The 21,874-nt window shown below is 52.5% G+C and overlaps 10 protein-coding genes across 10 annotated transcripts; 7 read left to right on the top strand and 3 right to left on the bottom strand.

Moving 5' to 3' along the window:
* Nucleotides 1–687: 687 nt before the first annotated feature.
* MYCFIDRAFT_152534 (uncharacterized protein) lies at nucleotides 688–1,673 on the top strand (the record flags this gene model as incomplete). Its single annotated transcript, XM_007926714.1, has 2 exons — nucleotides 688–786; nucleotides 1,032–1,673. Coding segments are annotated over exons 1-2 (720 nt in total), but the record flags the coding sequence as incomplete, so codon positions are not given.
* A 388-nt stretch (nucleotides 1,674–2,061) lies between these two features.
* MYCFIDRAFT_210838 (uncharacterized protein) lies at nucleotides 2,062–2,817 on the top strand. Its single transcript, XM_007926713.1, has one exon. It carries the CDS (start codon nucleotides 2,246–2,248, stop codon nucleotides 2,702–2,704), a length of 459 nt encoding a protein of 152 aa, XP_007924904.1. The 5' UTR covers nucleotides 2,062–2,245; the 3' UTR covers nucleotides 2,705–2,817.
* A 1,000-nt stretch (nucleotides 2,818–3,817) lies between these two features.
* MYCFIDRAFT_202962 (uncharacterized protein) lies at nucleotides 3,818–6,291 on the bottom strand (the record flags this gene model as incomplete). Its single annotated transcript, XM_007926712.1, has 1 exon — nucleotides 3,818–6,291. Exon 1 carries the CDS (start codon nucleotides 5,723–5,725, stop codon nucleotides 3,818–3,820), a length of 1,908 nt encoding a protein of 635 aa, XP_007924903.1. The 5' UTR covers nucleotides 5,726–6,291.
* A 3,851-nt stretch (nucleotides 6,292–10,142) lies between these two features.
* On the top strand, nucleotides 10,143–11,870 carry MYCFIDRAFT_187353 (uncharacterized protein; the record flags this gene model as incomplete). Its single annotated transcript, XM_007926711.1, has 1 exon — nucleotides 10,143–11,870. One exon carries the CDS (start codon nucleotides 10,143–10,145, stop codon nucleotides 11,868–11,870), a length of 1,728 nt encoding a protein of 575 aa, XP_007924902.1.
* Nucleotides 11,871–11,892: 22 nt separating this feature from the next.
* On the bottom strand, nucleotides 11,893–12,198 carry MYCFIDRAFT_173301 (uncharacterized protein; the record flags this gene model as incomplete). The annotated part of the gene is made up of 4 exons (XM_007926710.1): nucleotides 11,893–11,948; nucleotides 11,981–12,005; nucleotides 12,039–12,148; nucleotides 12,174–12,198. 4 exons carry the CDS (start codon nucleotides 12,196–12,198, stop codon nucleotides 11,893–11,895), a joined length of 216 nt encoding a protein of 71 aa, XP_007924901.1.
* Nucleotides 12,199–13,745: 1,547 nt separating this feature from the next.
* On the top strand, nucleotides 13,746–15,326 carry MYCFIDRAFT_135317 (uncharacterized protein; the record flags this gene model as incomplete). Its single annotated transcript, XM_007926709.1, has 1 exon — nucleotides 13,746–15,326. The coding sequence occupies one exon, from the start codon at nucleotides 13,746–13,748 to the stop codon at nucleotides 15,324–15,326; it is 1,581 nt and encodes a 526-aa protein (XP_007924900.1).
* A 1,418-nt stretch (nucleotides 15,327–16,744) lies between these two features.
* Nucleotides 16,745–17,977, top strand: MYCFIDRAFT_118382 (uncharacterized protein; the record flags this gene model as incomplete). Its single annotated transcript, XM_007926708.1, has 2 exons — nucleotides 16,745–16,924; nucleotides 16,997–17,977. Coding segments are annotated over 2 exons (1,161 nt in total), but the record flags the coding sequence as incomplete, so codon positions are not given.
* Nucleotides 17,978–18,638: 661 nt separating this feature from the next.
* On the top strand, nucleotides 18,639–19,406 carry MYCFIDRAFT_100904 (uncharacterized protein; the record flags this gene model as incomplete). Its single annotated transcript, XM_007926707.1, has 2 exons — nucleotides 18,639–18,948; nucleotides 18,997–19,406. Coding segments are annotated over 2 exons (720 nt in total), but the record flags the coding sequence as incomplete, so codon positions are not given.
* Nucleotides 19,407–19,939: 533 nt separating this feature from the next.
* On the top strand, nucleotides 19,940–20,866 carry MYCFIDRAFT_210837 (uncharacterized protein). The gene has a single exon (XM_007926706.1). The coding sequence runs from the start codon at nucleotides 20,014–20,016 to the stop codon at nucleotides 20,779–20,781; it is 768 nt and encodes a 255-aa protein (XP_007924897.1). The 5' UTR covers nucleotides 19,940–20,013; the 3' UTR covers nucleotides 20,782–20,866.
* MYCFIDRAFT_195371 (uncharacterized protein) lies at nucleotides 20,827–21,480 on the bottom strand (the record flags this gene model as incomplete). Its single annotated transcript, XM_007926705.1, has 2 exons — nucleotides 20,827–20,975; nucleotides 21,051–21,480. The coding sequence occupies 2 exons, from the start codon at nucleotides 21,478–21,480 to the stop codon at nucleotides 20,827–20,829; spliced, it is 579 nt and encodes a 192-aa protein (XP_007924896.1).
* Between the last annotated feature and the right edge of the window lie 394 nt (nucleotides 21,481–21,874).

Below are 21,874 nucleotides of genomic sequence, written 5' to 3'. Positions count from 1 at the left end.
CATGTATGCAAGATGCTGCAGAAATCTCGATATAGCGAGTCTTGGCGATGTTTTCCAGGTTATGCAACGATGACGGCGTCGTGGGATGGATGCATCGGCCGGGGAATCGCCCTTTCCTTTGCTGCCACTCAGACTCACTCTCACTACTCTCAGCGTTGCCAGCGCATGTCCTATGTTGATTCTGTTGCAGAACTCCGTGTGCCGCCAGTGCCTGCCACCATGATTCCGGGCAGCGCTTTCCGAGCCGGGCGGGGCGGGGCGGGGCGGGACGGGGCGGGGCGCAAGAAGCAGCAGCACCTGCCACCAGGTCACTTCTAAGTTCGCAGGCCACCACTCCCGTCGGCGTCACCGTCATTGTCACATGCAAGCCGTGATGAGCTCCAGCAAACTTCGAAGTCTTGCTCAAACTTGCTTCTTTGACTCCGCACACCACAACGCCACCACCGGACAGCGACCATGCTGCTGACGCCGCCCTGTCCGCCTGGGATCATGTTGGAGACACACATGATACATTCGATGTTTTGACCCCACTGCCGCACTCTTGCCGTCGCCCGCCAACATCCACCACGCCGAACAGCGCTGCGACCGCGCCGGCTGCGCAGTTGACCGCGAACACCGCTCAGTGGCACGCACAACTACAAACACACGTCCCGACAGAGTACTGTGCCATGGCAAACATGCAGAGTGCTTTGCCGGAGAATGACGGCATGGCTTCACTGCGCCAGAAGCTGCAAGACATTAAGCTGCTTGCCATTTCGACGGAAGAGAAGGCCAAGAGAATGCATGCACTCATGACCCACGAATACAATGCGAGACACGCGCACATACCCACACCGCAGTCTCCTGCGGGTAGTGCTGCTTCTGGTGGTGTGGATTTAGAAGGCACATCGACGCCTTTGCTGGCTGCGGCAGCCATGCCCATCGATCCTAAGAACCCATACAATCTGCGCCCGGGAGATCTGGATCCAGTTTCAGTCCACTCCCCAAGGCGCCTAAGCATGTCGACGGCCATCTGGACGAGACTATGCAAGATGAAGAACACCTGCCAGATCTCGGATGCATGCATTACAAGCGCAATGTGAAAGTGCAATGTTTCGACTGCCAGTGCTGGTTCTCATGCCGGCATTGCCACGATCAATCCCACAATCTCCCATTTCCCCACAGTCTGAATCGAAAGAAGACGCAGAATATGCTCTGCATGCTATGTCAGACACCTCAGCCAGCCGGGGAGACATGTATAAACTGTCGCGAGTATGCTGCATGGTACTATTGCTCGAAATGCAAGCTATGGGATAACGATACCAATAAACGCATATATCACTGCGATGACTGTGGCATATGCCGGGTCGGCGAAGGTTTAGGAAAGGACTTTGTGCATTGCAAGCGCTGCAATGTGTGCATATCCATCTCTACATCGGCCGCACATCCCTGTATTGAAAAGGCAACGGAAGGCAACTGTCCCTTATGTCTGAACGTGCTGTTCGAGTCGAGAACATCGGTAGTCAGCTTGCCATGTGGTCATTACATGCACGGTACCTGCTATCAAGACCTCATGGCTGTTACCTACAAGTGTCCCGTGTGCAGCAAAAGCGCTGTTAACATGGAATTGCAGTGGCGCAAGCTGGATGACGAGATTGCTGCGCAACCAATGCCAGAAGACGATGAAGAACTGGAAGGCCTACTCCCTCACATCGAAGGGACACCGGAGCCAGAAAGTGTCAATCAATCCCAAGATGCACCACAACAGCATCAGCGAAGGCCGCGACAAGTCTGGATAGGCTGCAACGACTGTGGAGCGAGGACGTGGTCACCCTTCCACTGGCTGGGCTTGAAATGCGGGCGATGTGACAGCTACAACACAAATCAGATGGCGCCCACTGCTCATCACGAAACGGAAGCAGAAAGGCTCTTCCGCCAGCAGCAACAAGGACACCGACAGCACGACTTTACGGGCAATGCAGTCCTTCAGAATGCCGGTATTGGCGGAGATGGTAATGCCGACTTCGCTGCTGCCAATGGGGCCTTGGAAGTGCCAAATCCTGCGCGGCTCCAGACACCCGAATCACCTTCGAACCAACCGAGTTCTCCTAGACTTGCCAGTGGCGCGCAATCACCTGGGCGCTACTTTGTGCGAGACGAAGACCTCGAAACGAGACGACCCAGCTTCGCTACAGCCCGCTTTACAGCTCCCAGTCTGCCCAATCTTCCCACCTTGTCTGACTTGGCTGAGATTCGGCGGACTCGCATGCCCAACTTACCAAACCTACCAAATCTACAAAGCATGCGACAGAATTTACCCAATATGCCGAACGTGGAGATGCCTCGATTCTCGCCATACGAAATGATTGACTCGCTTAGCCGCAGCTTCTCACCTATGAGATATTACTTACGTGGCTTGGATACGCAGGACGAAGATGAGATTGGATCTGAGCATCACCGTCCAACAAGTGCTAGGAGTGTGCCAGGCAGAGCAAGGCGCGGAAGTAAATTGAGGACGAGAAGCGACGCCGATGTCCAGAGTATAGACGTTGATCTTTTTGAGCAGAGCGATGATGAAGATGGAACGGGTGAAACTGCTGGCGAGGAAGAGAGTAGTGATGATGAAGGGGATGAAGAACAGGATATGTCTGATGCCGATATGCTTGATGATGTGGACGACGGTGATGCAGATGAAGGCGAGTTTGAGATTTTTGGACACCGCTGAGGAGGGCAGGGCAGGGCTATTCTGAGCTGAGAGGTTGGAGCTGGTCGTGAGCAGCGAGAGCCATTATTCCTAGCGCATCAAATCCTACAAATCGAAACAAGTTCCGCAAAATGGCCATTGCTCCTTCCTTTGCGCAGTTCCGTACATTGGCACCAAGCTGAACGGTACCGCCATACATTCTATGCCTCGTTCGCGAGGAGGAGTGGCGGCGCTGGCAAATGGCGCGGCGAGCGAGAAAGTGCACCCTCCGTCTTGCATGGCGACGCTGATATCTGAACCGCCACACTTAACTGAGTATGATATTGGGGGATGTTGAAAAGGTGAAGTTCGTGCGTGAGTTGAGTCGATTTGGTGTGCGGTCGAAGCGAATATGCTGGGAGAAGAGAAGAGAAGAGAAGGGGGGGGTGGGGGGGGGGGTGGATTGCACAAACTTTTGAAATTTTTCTTTTCTCTTCATTGTTGTCGTTGTTGGCGCAGAGGAGAAAGCGATATCATAGTCCTATGTCCTATAGGTATCCATCTCGCTGCAGCTGGCGCCTCGACCACCATTCGCCGCGTTCGTTGCCAAGAGCTCTAAGTAGGGGGGGTGGGAGGAGGAGTGCTGTATCAATTCTCATCCAAAGTCACAAAGAAAGGGTTGTTGGCTCATTGCAAAGTAAAGTGGCGGATCGTAACTTATGTTTGATGCCCCTCTTAGAGACTAGGCAAATTTTACAAAAGACATCTGAAACCGACGGTGTGCTATCGATGCGCAACGGCTCTATGGCAACTCTCTTCCTACGCGACTGACATCGCGGAAATCGTGTCGTTGCTGGCGTTGAAATCTGGAGCGTTGTCGTCTGAGCCAAGCCTTGGGCGACAGCAACGAGACCGTTTTGCAATCTTGATTGACATGGCCCTGTTGCAGGTATTGCGAAGAGCTCGATCGTTTCCTCGAAAGGCGAAGAGCCTTTGACACAAAACGTCGCATTTCATTTCTTGCCATCACTGCCTACATACTTCAGTGGCTATCAGGGGGTGTATACACCGAAATTTCCATGTGTCGGACAATCTGCTCATCAAACAGATGCCCCCAGTTTCAATTCTTGCCGTGCCAAATCTCCGTTTCTGACTTCACTTCGAGCCTCCAGAGTTGAGCCAAGAGAACGCAGACGCCCCACCTATAGGATTCGACTTCGTCTTGGGCTGTGCGGTTGTAGAGCCAGCAGACACTGAATTCTCCTTCGACGTGATACTAGCAGGCTTTGGATCGAGCTCGCTTCTGCGCCGACCTTCGTCGAAGAACCGGCTCTTTCCATCACCTGGGCTGGCAACACCTGAAGTTGGAGTCGCACTTGTTGAGAACGTTCGGCTGGCAGTCTTAGGCTTGAGCACTTTAATCCCAGTATCCTTCCGCTGGTAAGACTGTTCTCGACTCTTGCTGGCGCCTACCCAATCCAAGCCGCTCGATGAAATGGTCGAGGAACCAGCGCCATCTCGTCGCCAGTTGCTCCAGATTGCAGGACTGCTTCCAGAACGTAAAGGTGTCGTCTGAGATCCTGCATCTGCGGGCGCCTCTTCACGCTCCGATCTATCTGACTTCGTATTCAGCATCGTAAGAGATGGTCGTGCAGTGCTCGCTGATGGGCTTGTTGGTATTTCGCTGTCCGAGTTAATAGCACCAGGCCTTGCAGAATCGGCATTACCGCTTTCCGCCGCAATTGCACCCGGTGGTCTGTATTTGCCCGGGGGAGGGCTTGCTGCAGCGGATGAGACCGAAGCTGTCGAGCTAGCTTGACCTAATCCATTCAAATATGGCTGTTCCCTCGGAGACCGCTCTGACTTGCCTATGCGAGGTGCCGACTGCGCCTTGCCGCTAGCAACGAATAACGTGTTGAAAGCCGACTCGTTCTCGGGCCGAGATAGAGGAATGCTCAGCTTATTGCGCTCATTGTCGTAGATGGTCATGCTGTTAGAAGAGAAAAGGATGTCTGCGTTATGAGCACGGAGGACGTCGCTGCCCAGGAAGATTTGCAGTGCCCTTTCGTTGTCGAAGTCGCCCTGTTCGATGACACGAAACTCTACCGTAAGTGACGGCAGCTGCGGTGCCGGGCTACTGGAACGCGAAGATGCAGGATGGGGAACAGCTTCCGGGAAGAACACTGGCAGCTCCACTACACGGGTACCATCGTCTTCGACAGTAATTGAAGTCTCGAAGCCAAGTTTCTCAATGAGGCGCAGATCCAGAAATGATCTATATGAGCCAGTGCAAACCGCCGCATAGAGCAAAGCGTCGTGCTTGAAATTGGTGTTCATCCAGCATCGTATTATTGCAGGGACTGCACCAAGAAGCATGAGTCCGGGAGCTAAGCCTGCAGGTGGTACCTCCGAGGGCAATCTTGAAAGCGCGCCCAGTCCGAAAGCCGCAGTATCCAGATTGAGGCTGTTGGCTCGTCCTGATGCAGCAGAGCGCATTGAATGCGCAGAGCTGGCACGCCCCTCAGACTTATGGGAGGAAGTCCTCTCATCTAGTCGAAGACCACCAAGGCCACTGCTGGTGCGAGACAGGAAATCCACCGAGGGTCGCGAGGAGTGCGAGACGTAATTTTGATTGGCAGACTCGTCGAAGCGAACGCTGTTCGCCCTCGACGCAGATCCCATCCCTCTCCGAGGCTCGCTTTCTGCGTCCAGGTGCAGGCTACTCATCAGGTTATTGGCCTCGTCGTCGAAATCAGCAAATCGGTCCGAATGTGGTTGTTGCAGAGGTCCTGCGCCATTCGAATCAACTCGAATTCCTTGAGAGCACATTTTCAGATACGTACCGTGCTGCGGCGTTCCACTCAATACACTAGGAAAAGGTGACTGGTTTCCCCATACACTCTTCATACGCGCATCATCCTCCTGCCTTCTCTCTAGTCTCGCTATCCGCTCGGCGTGCTCCGCCTGAATCTGTTGGACTCTGGTGATATCGCCTTGTAATCGCCAATTCTCGTTACTGCTGTTGTAGGATGGGGTAAAAGACTGGCTCTGCGGATCCATCATGCGACTGCTGCATTCGAGCAGGCCGTCGGTAGCGCGACGGCCTCGAAATGTGTACCGATGCGCTTACTACGCGTATGCGCACACGCTGCTCGAGATTGTACCTCTCGTCCGCGGTTCCTCCTCTCCTTCTCCTCCGATGCCCTACGGCGAGCGCCGTGTATGCGCAGGGTCGTGCTCCGCCACCGCTGCTGTATCTCCGCCGCTATAAGGGATTTGCTGTTTTTTTCTATGTTGGTTCGCTCAATACAGGCGCTTCTGTGATTTCGAATGCAGTGTATGGTCCCGCTCGGCAGTTCTCGGAGGCGGCAGATCGATCGCTGTTGGCAATCTCTCGCGGGGCGACAGCTTCTGACAGATGCGGAGGTGCAGTGCACTACGGTACAGGCGTGTCCAACAGCAGCGTATGTGGTTGCGATGGTACAGTCGTGTGGAAGTCTGGAACAGCGGCGGTCAAAGTCGTCGAAATATCGGCGCCGCGGCGGCGTGAGAGTTTGGCTGTGAAACTCGATGAGCAGCGCCGACTAGGATCAAGGATGATTGTCACGATCTCCGGTCTTGGTGCTGATATGGCATCGATTATTTGCAGTGATGAGCAGGTAGTGCAGTGGGCAGTTGATTTCGAGACTCGAGGCGCTGCAGCGTCAAACTAGGTAGTGCGTGCAGGCGGGGAGGCGTTAGCGCTCGCGCTAGCGATCAGTGAGGTGTGGCGCACGTGCACGTGGTGGGCATCATATTTGGTGCCTGAGGTCTATTCTAGATGGGAGCAGCGGACGAGACTTCAGGGCACACAGGAAAACAGCCCTTCCAAATTATGCTATATGCTATGCGCCATCCTAGGTCCGGCCTCTGATATCGTTGCCCATGCTTCGTCACTCCACATTCAACTCATGCTCAGTCGCACCCGATGCGAGTCCACGGGAGCCAAATGGGCGGACATTATCCTTTTCTCAGTTTTGAACCCCAGCTCAAGCCTCAATGACCTCCACATTGCTTCTCTTAAAGTACCAAATGCCTACAGCAGTGATGGCAACTGCGATTGCAAACCCAATGCCGACGAAACTAGACCAGTTAGCATTCGCTGCGACAGTTGCGCTGACATGCTATTCTTACATAGTGCTGAAATTTGTTTCGCGAGCTTGCTTCCCAAAAGTGCCAGAAACGCTCTTCGCTTTGTCAATCACGTCTCCGACCACGTTCTGTACCTTGTCGTCTCTCGGCTGCTTTTCCTTTGTGGGCGTCATGGGAGGCGTGATCGGAGCGGCTGGTCGATCTTTGGGCTCGGATATCTGGACGCGAGGAACGTTCGCAGATGCCTCCTCGTCTTCCTTCTCCGCCTCATCTTCTTGCACACTGGGTAGCGATGGTGATGGTTTGGCAGGGACAGCTTCACGTGGGGATGTTGATGGGCTGCGGGGATGGTCTGACACTTCGTCCTCGGGCAGAGCTTGCTTTGCCCTTTCGATGTGATCAAGGATCGCTCTATGATCCGTGGGAAACTGCTCCAGAGACAAGTCGGTTGGGTCGGCTTCCTTCGGCACAGAATCATTACTGCCTTTTCGACCTCCGAGAAGTGGCGAAACGTTATCGAGGATATGATCGTCTTGCTTGTCGTCGATTGCTATGCTTTCATGTCGAAATAGCGGCGAATGAGACTGCTCGTGCGACGAAGGTGCAATAGACTCGTGCCGCAGGAGAGGAGGACCTTCAGGCTTGTCGTGCTCATCTTCGGAGTCATCGACAGGTGGTGCTAGTTGCTCGTGGCCCATGACTGGTGCCGCATGATGTTGGTCTGCGGGAAGCGAGAGGTGATGGTCATTAGCCTTCAGAACCTCTGGCTTCTCCACATGGCCATGGTTCTCGTGCGGCATGAGCGGAGCATTGTGGACTGAGTCGATCATATCCTGTGTCATGTCTTTCGCTGGGGGTTCAATAAGGCGCACAGGGGGCTTGGGCTCGGACTTGACTACTATTGAGTTGTTCTTGTTGCCGAGTCCGTCGTCCACCTGCGGTTTGGTATCATCGCACACCCACCAGTCACCAGGACCGAGTCGAAGCTTGTACTGATATTCGCCCTCGGACACAGTAAAGGTCTTTGTGAACTTGTATCCTCCTCGTTCATCCTGTGAGACCTCCATCTCTATTGGTTCCCATTGCGGATCGCTGAGGCTCGTGCAAATGTAGACTGGCGGCTGCAAACCAGGCGAGCCATATGTGATGGTGACTGGAATCTTCATTGCTCGTGAAGCGCTTGGTGTGGCAGGCGGATCTGGAGGTCTGGGTCCAATCCAGGAGGGTTTCTTGGGAATAGTGCTAGGGCGCGCTGAAGAAAGTGCTTCTAGTTGCTCAGTCACTTCAGGTGGAGCGGTGTCAAGTACGGTATCGATTGAAGGAGCAGCAGCTTTCTCGAACTGCGAGGCGATTCGCTTCTTCGCGGATGGCATGTTAGCTAGGTCGCCGGCCCTTGAGGAAGATGCTGCTGTTGCTGCTGGCTTTCCGCGACTCTCGAAAGAAGTTTTGAGATCTGCTACAGTCTGTCGCTTGCTGTGCATAGGACGGGGATATGTGGCTGAGTGAGATAGTTCGGCGAGGGAGTTTATGAGGAGCAGGCGGTCTGGAAGTTCAAGTGCATTGCTCGATTGCTCGATTGCTTACCTGTGTGATCACCTGCGATGGCCAGCCAGAGGTTGATGGCAGGAGCAACAGAGCCAGGCGTTGTTTACTCTGCTTAACAGGAGAACGATGTCTAGGAGAGCAGGCGGTAGTGAAGAGGGCAGGTCCCGGGTGCAGGTTGGCAGACGGTGCTCAAGCGAGTGCCCAGAGTGGTGGCGGGAAGTAATTCCTGCTGAGCTCAGTTGTCGAACCATGGAAGCGGCCCCGGCATGCGACCTGCCTCAGCAAAGCAAAGCGTGGTTGCCGAGCTGCGAAGTTCGAACAACACGTTGAGGATGTCCACGGGTGGCAGCCATTCGAACTACAGATCGCACAGCATCACAGCCGCCAGCGCGTGCAGCACCCTTCTTCACGCAGCATTCGCATCGCATCACATCAGAGCGAGGAACTGCCATCAATGATCGCTGCAGTGGCATTGGTATGAAACGAAAGTGACGCTGGGATGACAAAACATCCCAGACAAAGTGAGATGGGGTCGAGGCGGGTGCCGATGAGCTGGGGGAGCTGGGGCTTGATTTCGGACGCAAAGCCGATTTGCTACCTTGTCTACCTGCTTTCACACGCGAACCAGTCCTCTACATCAACACCTAAGCCGATTTCACACGCATTCAGGTTGCAGTGTTGGTCAGAGCCTCGAAGTGGGCTCGTATATGATCGATCTCAAGAGCCGTCACGCGAAGATATAGGGCGATGGCACCACGAAAGCGTATGTGACGACCTTACATCTAGCCAGAGTTGGTCAATCGATTTGACTGCCCGTATCCGAGGTTGAGAAGTATGCGGCCAGGCTGTCTACCTTTGGTCTTTTCCTGTGCTCCTGAAAGATAGTGCACTAGGAAGCGTACAGAGGGCGATGAAGACGACGCCAGAAGACTGGACCTCCGGGCAGCTGGACACCATGCAGTCAGTCCAGGAAGCCAGCTAGGCGCCGAGAAAAGATCTATGTTCCCCTGAGTTCAAGAATCAAGACCTTGGTCTATGTCCTACAGTTCTTGTCAATTGTAGGTTTTAATCTTGAGACAGACCACGGCACAATCAATCAGACGTTCGGCTAGGAGGCTGAAGACCGTGAAGGTACCAAGCGATCGGTGGTCAAAGTGTTGCGTTGGTAGATTGCAAGTGCAGAATAATCGCATCCTTTCTGATTTTCCGTCCAATTCTGTTCTCGATAGTGAAGGTGTAGGGCAAGTGCAATGCCGTGGCCAGCAGCTCTCCCTCTCTGCATCCCCTTCAGATCTTCACGCTGGGTGTTTACTCCTCAGCGACCAAAAATAAACTTGCTCGTATCACAACGCAGAGATTATTGTGCCATGTCTGGGTTCAATTTTGCGCGATGCAACTCCGAGCAGGAGCAGGACTGCTTGTGAAAGTGACAAGAGATGCTGCGGAGGAGTTCGGGAGAGCCAAGCAATTTTGATGTGAATGGGTCCACTGAGTCAAGCCATTTTCGGCAGGCACACTGGCCAAAGCAATGCTGCTTACTACTCTCCGCAATCGGGATTCGGGAGCTGTACAAATAATTCCGAGCCTCACAACTGCGCTGCGAGGCTTGTGCGTGTTTATGACTCTCACATTGCAGTCACTATGTTTGCCCTTGGGAGAAGTGCACAGGCTGCGCGGCCAGCGTGGTGCTCGAGAACACAATCGCACTCAATGTATGTTGGCACACCGCTTCAATGCTGCACCAAACCACACCATTCAAGACTGACGCCTCCTCAGACGCTCCCTTTCGAATACACCGCGCCGCATGCGTGCTTCACCTGTCGACGACGATGCACAAGGCCTCAATGCTGTCTCAAAGCACATCACGCAGCCTAAATCGCAAGGTGCTTCGCAAGCCATGTTATACGCTACAGGAATGAAAGAGGCAGACATGAACAAGGCTCAAGTCGGTGTGTCATCGGTGTGGTTCAGTGGCAATCCGTGCAATATGCATCTTTTGGACCTGAACCACAAGGTCAGCGAGAGCGTGAACAAGGCCGGACTTCAAGCCATGCAATTTAACACCATTGGTGTCAGTGATGCGATCAGTATGGGAACCAGCGGCATGAGATACTCTCTGCAAAGTAGAGATTTGATTGCAGACTCTATCGAGACAATGATGGGCGGTCAATGGTACGATGCAAATATCAGTATTCCTGGCTGCGACAAGAATATGCCTGGTGTCATCATGGCCATGGGCCGCGTGAACAGACCCAGCTTAATGGTTTATGGAGGAACAATTGCACCTGGTTGTGGAAAGGAACCTCGAAACTCCAAGCTTGATATCGTTACAGCCTTTCAGTCGTACGGCGCTTTCTTGAGCGGAGAGATTAGCGAAGTGGAAAGGCAGGATATCGTGAGACATGCTATTCCAAGCTGTGGAGCATGCGGCGGTATGTACACCGCGAATACGATGGCTTCTATCATCGAGCTCATGGGCATGACTCTCCCTGGATCTTCGACCAACCCTGCAGCAAGCAAAGCCAAGCAGCTTGAGTGCATGGCTGCTGGTCCGGCCATCAAAAACCTTCTCAAGGAGGACATTCGACCAAGCGACATCATCACGAGGCAAGCGCTTGAGGACGCAATGGTCCTGATCAACATCACTGGTGGCTCAACTAATGCGGTCCTCCACCTGATCGCCATCGCACACAGTGTGGGCGTCGATTTAAATATTGATGACTTCCAGAAAGTGACTGATCGGACGCCCTTCCTTGCAGACCTTAAGCCGTCTGGCAAGTATGTGTTCCAAGATTTGTACGACATTGGTGGTGCTCCCAGCTTGATCAAGTTCCTGCTTAAAGAAGGCCTTATTGATGGTAGCCGTATCACAGCCACTGGCAAGACCATAAAGCAGAACTACGAGAACGCACCAGATTTCCCGGCCGACCAGGACATTATTCGACCGCTCAGCAACCCGATCAAGAAGACTGGCCACATCTGCATTCTTCGTGGCTCTCTTGCCCCGGAAGGTGCAGTCGGCAAGATCACAGGTAAGGAAGGTACTGTCTTTACTGGTAAGGCCAAATGCTACGACGCAGAAGATCTCTTCATCGAGGCCTTGGAACGAGGTGAGCTCAAGAAGGGCGAGAAGACCGTTGTCATCATCAGATACGAAGGTCCAAAGGGTGGCCCTGGCATGCCAGAAATGCTTAAGCCTTCCTCTGCTATTATGGGCGCTGGCCTTGGAAACGATGTCGCGCTGATCACTGATGGACGATTCTCTGGAGGCTCTCACGGATTTCTCATTGGTCACGTCACTCCTGAGGCTCAGGCCGGTGGCCCTATTGGCCTCGTGAGAGATGGCGATACTATCACCATTGATGCTGAGAAGCGCGTCATCGACATCATCGATCAGACGCCGGAGGAGCTACAGAGGCGCAAATTAGAGTTCAAGGCGCCTCCGCTCAAGTACCAAAAGGGTACCCTCTTCAAGTATGCTAGGAACGTCAAGGATGCTAGCCACGGCTGTATCACAGATGCCGCGGAGTAGAGCTCTGCATTTGGTGACAAGATCAAAGAATCTCAGACTTCGATGTTGCTGGTGCAGGACTGGGCGTTTGTGGGGCTTCTGGATAGTCGGGGACACTGTAAGTATAGCACGGCGCTGGGGCGAAAACATGAACAGCTCTGTAATACACATCGATGCGAAGCGGTGCACTGCAGCGAGCTCTATTCTGGCCCCGATGACGCTCGGTCGCAAGCCGTCAGGTGCATCGAATCTGCTCTTGACAAAAGTGAAGTTGAGTGAAGTGAAGCGCTGACCATACACTCACCTGTCACAGCTGTAACGCACCTGCAGAAGCTTCGATCACCCACATTTTATGCTTAGTTTCAATTTCTAAAGCAATGGAAGACTCGAGCTGTTGCACGTTGTCAACAACACAACCTTTACGCGACAATTCCTCGTCACCACGGAGCGCTTCTGACAACTTCGAGCCCGCCAACGGCGATGGACGATTCTGCGACACCGACGAAGGCGCGCAAACTTGCGGCGAACAGCAGTCGTGAGTAGCGATCAGAGAGTCCAATGGGCCCAAGGACAACCTGTCTCCAAAAAGCGGCGCCCACTGACCTGCCATCTAGCTCGATCGAACTCGACAGCTCGCAGCACAACCAGCAACACAGCGAACTCATTGGATGCCCCGTCATCGCCCATCCCCGCGATGTCAGCCATCACAGACGACAGTAGCGCCATCGAAAAGTGCATTGAAAACGAATATGAAGCATTCAAGATTGCGCTAGCCAATTCTCGCAAGAGCTTCTCCAAGGATACATTCGGAAATATTCGCTTCCCCAAGAAAGTTCTTCAAGCTCTCAATGTGGACCGAGACCATACTCTTCTCTCATACCTCGTTAGACCAGCTGTTCAAGTTGCCAGGCGCAATCACGGCCATCTCAACAATCACAACGGCGCCATAGCTGAGTATGATGCTCTACAGTTCAGAGCTCCAGTTGGTGAGAGCGCGCCAGATGGCTACGATGAATTGCATCTTCGCAAGGCTATTCACCACGACATAGCGTTCGCTGTTCACAAGCTCAACGTAGCACAGCACTATATCTACCGAGACGGCTACACCATTCAGCTCAGCGTCACCGACGCCCAACTCGTGCTTTTCCTTGACTTTAGCATGAAGTCGGATGGTCCCAATGAAGCCGTGTCATATCACGTGCAGCATCGTGTCGGTGAAGACGCGAATGACATGAGTCCAGCACATGAGGACGAGGACGAGAATGGCATGCCATATGATGAGTATGTGCCACCGGTTCCGAGGGAAGCCAGACCAATCTTACATCATGAGTACCATCGGCCGTACTATGTGCGCGAGGTGACGGACCTGAATGTCATCAAGGCCCTGGAGGGCCTGAGATTGAAGTGCTTCTGCTTTGTGGTGAAGGACGAGAAGGACCGGCAGTACGCGGCATATGCATTTTTCAGCGAGAAGGTGATGGAGGATGGGAAACTGGGGGTGGACTTGGAGATGAAGTATTACCCGTTGCCCAGCGATAAGGACACCTTCGTGAGATGAAGAGGCAAGAGCGGTGGTGTTGAGAGAAAAGTTTTGGATCGCCATATTTGCGATAGCGGTGAAATCTCGAATGTTTTGATATGGCACTGCTGCTGCTGCCAATGGAGCAATGCATTGAGAAATCATATCAAGTTCTGCAGTTTAAGTACCCTGGCAATGGCGTGCTTGGACCCTTGCATATTTCGATGGAAAACCGTTTCTTCCAGCTTAGAAATGCGAGCGGGCTCAGCGGGGCGCATATTGTCGTTATACACGCTCCGACATGGTCCTTGATGTTTCTTGGAAGAACGTCTTGACTTCCCGATGCAAATTTGTAGAAGAAACAGTGTCTGGAGGCCATGAGTACCTTGCGGACTTTAAGTTGCCTGACCAGGGCAGCTCCCCGGGCAGCCAGCAAGACGAATGCCCGCACACGATTCGCGCCAACGAAAAATCGTACCATCTCAAGCGATACGCAAAGACCAGCGCAAGCCTTCGCAGCGAAGCCGATTCAGGATGATCCTCCTTCTGGGCCTTCGATCGCAAACCCGCAGTTGTCATTTCCATGCCTTGAAAATGCAGAAGACCGGACGCGACAACTGGCCACCAAGCGATCGTTGTCTGGCCCAGAGCCATCGTATACTGTCGGCGAACACGAGACATTCCACTCTGGCGAGCCAACACTGCTAGACTGGGGCGGTGTGCTGCCCTCGTTTGACATCGCGTGGGAAGCATGGGGCACACTGGATGCGGACAAGAGCAATGCCATCCTACTTCACACTGGCCTTTCTGCAAGCAGTCATGCCCACAGCACCAAGTCCAATCCGAAGCCTGGCTGGTGGGAGAAATTCATCGGACCAGGAGCACCGCTAGACACCAATAAATACTTTGTCATCTGCACGAATGTGTTAGGTGGATGTTATGGAAGCACTGGGCCTAGCAGCATTGATCCCATCACCGGACAGCACTATGGCACAAGCTTCCCTATTCTGACAATGCAAGACATGGTTCGAGCACAGTATAGACTTCTCGATTCCATGGGCATCGCCAAGCTATACGCCAGTGTTGGGTGTAGCATGGGAGGAATGCAATCACTGGCACTAGGCGTTATGGACAACGAGCGAGTCGGCCGCATTGTGTCGGTCTCAGGTTGCGCTCGAAGCCATCCTTACAGCGTTGCTATGCGCCATTGCCAGCGACAGGTGCTTATGAACGATCCAAATTGGGCAAAGACGCGTGGAAACTACTACACTGGTATCCCTCCACACACAGGAATGAAGCTTGCTCGCCAAATAGCAACAATCACCTACCGATCCGGCCCAGAATGGGAGAAGCGCTTTGGAAGACAACGTGCGGATCCCAGCAAGCCACCAGCTCTCTGCCCTGACTTCCTAATCGAAACGTACTTGGACCATGCCGGCGAGAAGTGGTGTCTCGAGTACGATGCAAACAGTCTACTCTACGTCAGCAAAGCTATGGATCTGTTCGACCTGGGTAAAGCTCTTCAAGACTCGACTGCTGAGCGCAGAGCTGCGAATGCCGACCGACTGCAAGGATCATTCGTTGAACAGATCAAGCAGGACCGCTGTACATTGTCCATTCCGGACGTGCCTTATCAGGAACAGGAGTCGTCTGAAGAACTAATGGCGATGGAAAGATCGGATTCTGTAAGGCCAAGTACTCCAGGTTCCGGACCTCCTGAAGACCTTGTCAAAGGCTTAGTGCCTCTGCGCGACATTCCAACTCTGGTGGTGGGTGTTGCGTCTGACATTCTCTTCCCCGCCTGGCAACAGCGCGAGATTGCTGAGACGCTACGACGTGTCGGAAACAGAAGTGTTTCGCACGCGGAGCTGGGTGAAGACAGATCGCTTTTCGGCCATGACACCTTCTTGCTCGATCTAGAGGGTGTCGGAGGAGAGATCAAGCGCTTCTTGGGGTGATATCCAAAGTCGCAGGAACCAAATCTAAATGCACGCCTGCCCGCATAGGAGTCTAAGTGCTACCTCTGCCAGCAGTACCTCGTCTCAGGACACTATCTGATTTTTAAGACATCAGAAACTCGTCCATTAAGCCGGACTTTGAACGGCGACTGAAGGTCAACTCTGTATGTCCGAACATCATGCCACATCGCTATCAACGTGGGAGTTTGCAATGTGCTTCATAGCTCCTCGCGCGTAAGAGGCGCAATCATTCAAGATCAATGACTTTCGCTATGAGTCAAGAGCGAAGCACGCTGCCCTTTCCCTCGCTCAACTTGAAAGAGGGGCCCAGCAGTGAACATTTAATCTGCAGAAAACTGCAAACCAGAGCTATTTATTCATTTCGAGCTCTTGATTCTCCAGGACTTCGCCACTCAGCAATACAGATCATAATACCCAAGTACCCGAACTCCTTTCCCTCTACGGCCCACACGAACCGATTTCCTGGGCAACGGACCCTCATGCATCGAAGTTCAAAGTCGATGGATCAGAGATGTCACCAGGAATGTTCATATGCAAGGAATACGATATGTCGACCCAACACCTGAAGATGGGGATGAGTGGAAGCGCCGCTTGAAAGAGTTGGGAATATCTTCTTCTCGACTATCAAGGGAGCCAGTACCTACATGGTTACCAATGTGGTTGGCAGGAAAGCTGAGTATGTGAATTATGTTGGTGGCATGAGGAAGTTTAAGGAGTGAGATTAGGAGCAAGATTGCTAGAGGACGGGGAGGGTTTCGGGGTTGAGCACATGGATTCGAAGGCGAAGATGTGACACTATCGAGGATGAAGGCCTTCTATGCGGCAATGAGGATATGTCTGCTGTAATGTCTCAAGGGTTGTCATCCAGGGTGGGTGGTTGGTGGTTGGTCGGGCTGGGGTCCGTGGCCCGATGCGAATACGCGGATGACAACAACCGGGAGCAGAGGTCGATTCACATTCTTGAATCCATGCTGTATATATCACACATATTTTCAGTATCCTCCACCCAAGAAGATCGATGCGATGCGATGCGATGCGATGCGATGCGATGACATGCACATGCTCTCCTTAGTCCTTCGTCTGCCAAGAAGCTTGGTATTCTAGGCCGCGGTATTCTAAGCCTGTTTTCTCAAGCTCGACTCCTGTCCCTTCGTACTCTCCACGCGCTGCTATTCAAATGGAGCACTCATGACACATCAAATGGCGTGAGTGAAAAGAGACAAACCCACAGGTCCGGTCTACTGGGAGAAGTGCGAAACATGAAGACAGTCGCGTTGTACGGCACAATCTTCCTCCTGTGCGCCGGCGCATTAGTCTTCTTCGTCACGCAAGATTTTGGCTCGCAATACATCGACAGCTACAGACCGCACAAGCCTCGACCACGACCACTCGCGCAGCCGCATTTCGAACCCACTAAATCAGGCTGGCAATTCGATCACAGAAGAGACGGCAGGAATTACGGCTTGACGGAGGAGCAGTGCAATGTCGCTTTCCCGGAGCTTTACAGGGAAATTGCTCGCGCCGTGGAGCATCGTAAGGAGAAATGGGGTGAGATAACACCAGATGAAGTAGACGTGGTAAGAAAAGGAATAACTTGAAAGCATCGTCATGTCTACGAGATTTGCTGACCTTCGAGTTATTGCTTTTAGGCATGGCGTGGAGATGGGATCGTTCGTGCGATGATTCATGACAACCAGCTGTATGTGATTGATCCTCATGCTGTTACGGACCACAACCATCGACCGAGAACTCTTGCGACACTACATGCGATACACAGAGCTGTGAGCGCCTCCTCGGGCAAGCTACCAGACATTGAATTTAGCTTCACAGTGCACGACTTTGCGCTGCACGACCGTTACGGAAATCACACGACATGGGCCTATACGCGACTGCCCCACCAAGAGAAGCTGTGGTTGATGCCAGATTTCGGACTTTGGGGTTGGCCAGATGTTGGTTTGCGATCGTACGCAGAATTCCAGACCGTGCTGGACTATGAGGAAGACGAATTCGTAGACAAGATACCCAAGTTGGTCTGGCGTGGCTCGCTTGCTGTGGGTTCACACGATGTTCGAGCTGGCTTGGTCAAGCACAGTGAGAAACAGCCGTGGGCTGACGTACTGGAGCTGGATTGGTCCAATAGGACAAACATCGAAGAGCGTCTTCTCAGTATGCAGGACCATTGCGCTTACATGTTTGTAGCGCAGACCGAGGGCAACACATACAGTGGACGCCTCAAGTACCTACTCAACTGTCGCTCTGTCGTACTTTCGCATGACCTAGACTGGATAGAGCCTTACCACCATTTGCTGAAATCTTCTGGTCCGGATCAGAACTTCATACATGTCAAACGGGATTACAGCGACATGCCGAAACAAATGAACAAGCTCACGCAGCCCAAGCACTTTGCCGAGTCGGAAGCCATCGCGGATAATGCTGTGGCCACATTCCGCGAACGGTATCTCACGCCAGCAGCCGAAGCATGTTATTGGCGAGCATTGATTCGTGGTTGGGGATCCATGCAGGCGTTCAAGCCTAAATTTTGGATCGAAGTCGAAGAGTACGATAAAGTAACTAGGAAGAATAAGCTCAAGCGCAGGCCTAGAGGGGCACCTTTCGAATCTTATGCAATTATGGAAGAGGTGGATTGGGCGATTCCTGCGAAGGCGCGCAAGATATGTATTGACGAGTGATTTCAAAGGGCTTGCTGGGGATTAGCGCGGCGTTCTGGATAGGCTGGCTTACGAGGAGGGTGGTCTTCTTTGCACAGCATTGTTGCATGTGGCAGATCTCACAGTGTTCGGTATCATATCGGCAGTACTGATTATGCAAAACAGTTTGATCAAATCTTGGATACCCCTCTGTCATCTTGCAGCCATCTGATCGATATAGAGTTCATGGACAGGCCGGCCTCCACTGCGGCTTGTGGGGTAGAATAAGCACCGGACGACCTAAAGATGGCATCCTCAAACTTCCGTCATGGAGTCGTATAAGAGCAACATCGGCCGCTTGGAAGGCTTCCGGCGCTGCTCTGATCTTCATAGCACAAGGATCGTTAAAGGGTGCATGTCCGGACGTTTCTCGGTCACAGCAACACCCCTTCCACTCATCGCTGCAAACTTAGCCAGGTGCTCCCATGTCAATTGAACGAGGACCGCTTTGACCGCTACAGAGATTGGTAATCGAACGGACGTTTTGCAGAAGCATTGCTCTCGACAATTCGGCAAAGCACGAATTACTGACACAATGTCTGCCACTGATGGAGCCTCGACTTACCTCAAACATGAGCCGACCTACCACAACAACAAGGACGCAGCCTACGTTCTACCGAACGATGAACAAGAACATGTTCGTCTTGAAGAACAAGCTAGACATCTCTCCGCAATCATGGGCAATCAAATTATACACGCGCCAATAAAGACTGATATCAAGGACGCGCGTATGCTCGACGTTGGCTGCGGTACTGGTATCGTGACAGACAACTTGGGCAGCCGTTTCCCGCATGCGGAAGTCTATGGTCTCGACCTATCCGCAGTGCCTCAACTACGGACTCGTCTTCCAAACGTAACCTTCCTGCAAGGCAATATCGTAACGGACAAACCTAGTCAATGGCAACCACCTGGATCTACTTCTCCATTCTCAGAAAGTCAAGACTCAGCGCTTTTCGATCTCATTTTCTCCCGACTCCTAGTCTGCGGCCTCACAGATTGGCCAGGCTACATCAACAAATCCTTTCAACTCCTAAAACCTGGCGGCTACCTCGAAATTCACGACATAGACTTCATCTGGTACGACGGTTCGGGAAAAGTCATTTCAGATTCTTGGAAATGGCTAACAGCTTGTCGAACCATCGGCGAAGCGCAAGGCATGGATCTTGCTCTCTGTGCTTCGCGAGCCAAACCTCGCATGGAGGAAGCTGGGTTTACAGATGTTGTTGTGAAGGAGTATCGATGGCCACTTGGTGGTGCCTGGGAGAAGGATCAGAAGTGGAAGGATTTTGGCGAGTATGTGGCTGATTACATGCCTCCGATGATTTGGCATATGATTCCGAGATTGTTGAAGGGGAAGGGGTATGATGATAGGACGATTGCGGAGATGCAGGAGGAAGTAATCCGAAATTTGGAAAGAGAGGAGGGGAAGCATTGGATGTTCAAGGTTACTGTTGGGAGGAAGCCATTGTGACCAAGTCCTTGAGGTATCAGAGTGCCAGTGTATAGGAATACTGTATGCCTATGCTCACTCATATCACTCAGCATGTCTGGCTTGGTACTTGCCCCCTCAATATGAATATGCATCGATGCCACCCCTGAATTTTGTCCGGGTTTGCGGTACTGTATGCCCAGCCGGAATTCATTCGCTCAAGCCGTCCGGCCTTCACTCACCGGCACAAATAATACCATCAGCGTCCTTCTAGGCTACATCGGATGCCAAAACCATGGATTACAGCTCGCAATCGGGCCCCTCGGTAAGCGCCCGAACAAGCATTCGTTCGCTAGCGGATCAACCTTGCTTGACGAGAGGAGAGCTCCAACCTCATCCAATCCCCGCTTTAACATTACACGTCAAAGTACATCATCATGTCCTACCAAAGTCACAAGCAAGTTTCCTATACCTCTAAACCGACAGCCCGCTCCAAAACAACATTGAAAAAAGAGAAAAAGATTCTAAAATGGATACAGACGTCGTAACGACAGCCCTCCTACCCTCTCGTCAAGCCCTGCTCCAAGCAGTATTAGTCGACCAATATCCCAAACTAAACCTGAACGCATCCTCCACAATCCTCACAACCACAATCGAATCAGCACAAACCCTGACAAAATGGCTCCTGGACCAACAGCACGATATGCCCCGAAGCGTCATCCTCACCGAACCGGTCGGTCGAAATCATAAATTCGAAGCATCACTCCAAAAAGCCGCGAATCTAATCCCCGTCGTCAAAGTCCAAGATGAAAGCGTCACTCACGCATTCTCGCATATTGCCACATACAAAAAGTCCGAGACCTTGGTGACGCTGAAAGAGATTTTTGATGCTTTGATTCCCAAAGGTGTGGCGATTGTGACGGTTGCGAAACGGAATCCTGTCGAGGAGATTGTTTTGAGCACGTTTAAAAGTACGGGGAGGAGGGGGTCGAGTGGGAGTGTGAGGGAGTTTGTGGAGGAGAGTGGTTTGAGGAGTTTGGCGGAACAGGCGCAGTTTGAGTTGGGGAAGATTCGGGTGTCGGAGAAGCAGGTTGTGATTGAAGGGGAGGATCTGGTTGGGTTGAAGGGGAGTGTGGAGAAGATTTTGGATGGGATTTTGAGTCAGACGGGGGATGGACATAGTTGGGAGAATACGTTTGATCAGGCTTGGTCGGCGGAGGTGGAGAGGGGAGGAGGGAGGTTGGTTATCGAAGCTTATGTTTTGGTGGCTATGAAGTGGGATTTGCTTTGTGCTTGAGGGCGGTCAAGAGCCAGCAGCATCACCCACGCCTTGGATCTACATCTATGTAGACTTGCAGTTTGCTTCACTTCCTTCGATGTTGCAGTTCTGGAAGACTCGTGTGCTCATGCAACCCTCTGGGAGTCCGTTGGAGTCGGCAATACCCCAGCCAAGGGCCAAGTAAGTCTCGCCGTTGTAGGTGGTGTTGCAAGCTGTAAAACGTTAGCCCTTTGTACCAGAATACCTCACAGAAGGCAATTCCGACTCGAAGCGCAGTGATGACTTACCAAGGAACTGGTTGGTGGCAGCATAGAGCTTGTGGTGGACTTGGCCGTTGTAGACACTCCAAGCATACTGTTTCTCGTCCTTCTTCGCGGTAACATAGGTCTTGATGCCGTAGTTGTCTCCAATGTCCGGAGCGTAGAGTCCATACTCGCATCCATCGACGTCAAAGTTGAGGGCTTGGCAGTCTGGGTCTGGGCTGACGGGGTCCAAGTAGGTAGGTGTCCCTGGGTAGACTGAGAGTCTCTCGCCAATGAGAATAAGGTCCTCGGATGTGCCGTTCTTGACACCGTTCAGCGAGACGTAGATGGGTGAGTCTGTTGTGGACACATCCATGATCAGGCCGAACTCTGAGTTGCTCAGTGGAGTTTTCGAGGTGGCAGCTGGCAGAGCTGCAGCACCGGCAGCGAGGGCGAGAGTGATGATTCGCTGCATGTTGATGGAAGTGACGTGTGAGTTTGGAAGTTGTTGTATTGTATGTGTAGATGCTTGAGAGTGAATGCAGAGTGCAGTTGGAGTGATCAGGCCGATAGTTAAATATGAGTTGCTGCTCAAGCAAATGGGTCGATAGCGTGTGCTCCCATGTCATAGGGCTTGAGTGATTTGCCGCAAGAGCCGTCAACGTGTGTGCTATGGATTATCCATTCAGGCTTCCCATTCGACTACCATTCTAGGAATGTCGAGAGTGCATCGCGTGAAGTCATTCACCCACGAGTGTGGAAGCTCATGTGCCAGTTCCGCTTTGAGACAGGTTCGAAATTCGGTAGCGCCGAAAGCTGTTCGAAGATGACTTCATACCTGTGGCGCAGGACATGCAGCTTGCAGTGGC

The sequence above is a fragment of the Pseudocercospora fijiensis genome (genome assembly GCF_000340215.1).
Source record: "Pseudocercospora fijiensis CIRAD86 unplaced genomic scaffold MYCFIscaffold_3, whole genome shotgun sequence".
NCBI lineage: Eukaryota > Fungi > Ascomycota > Dothideomycetes > Mycosphaerellales > Mycosphaerellaceae > Pseudocercospora > Pseudocercospora fijiensis.
Note: the sequence above shows the minus strand (reverse complement) of the source record. Positions and strands in the feature narration are given on the sequence as shown.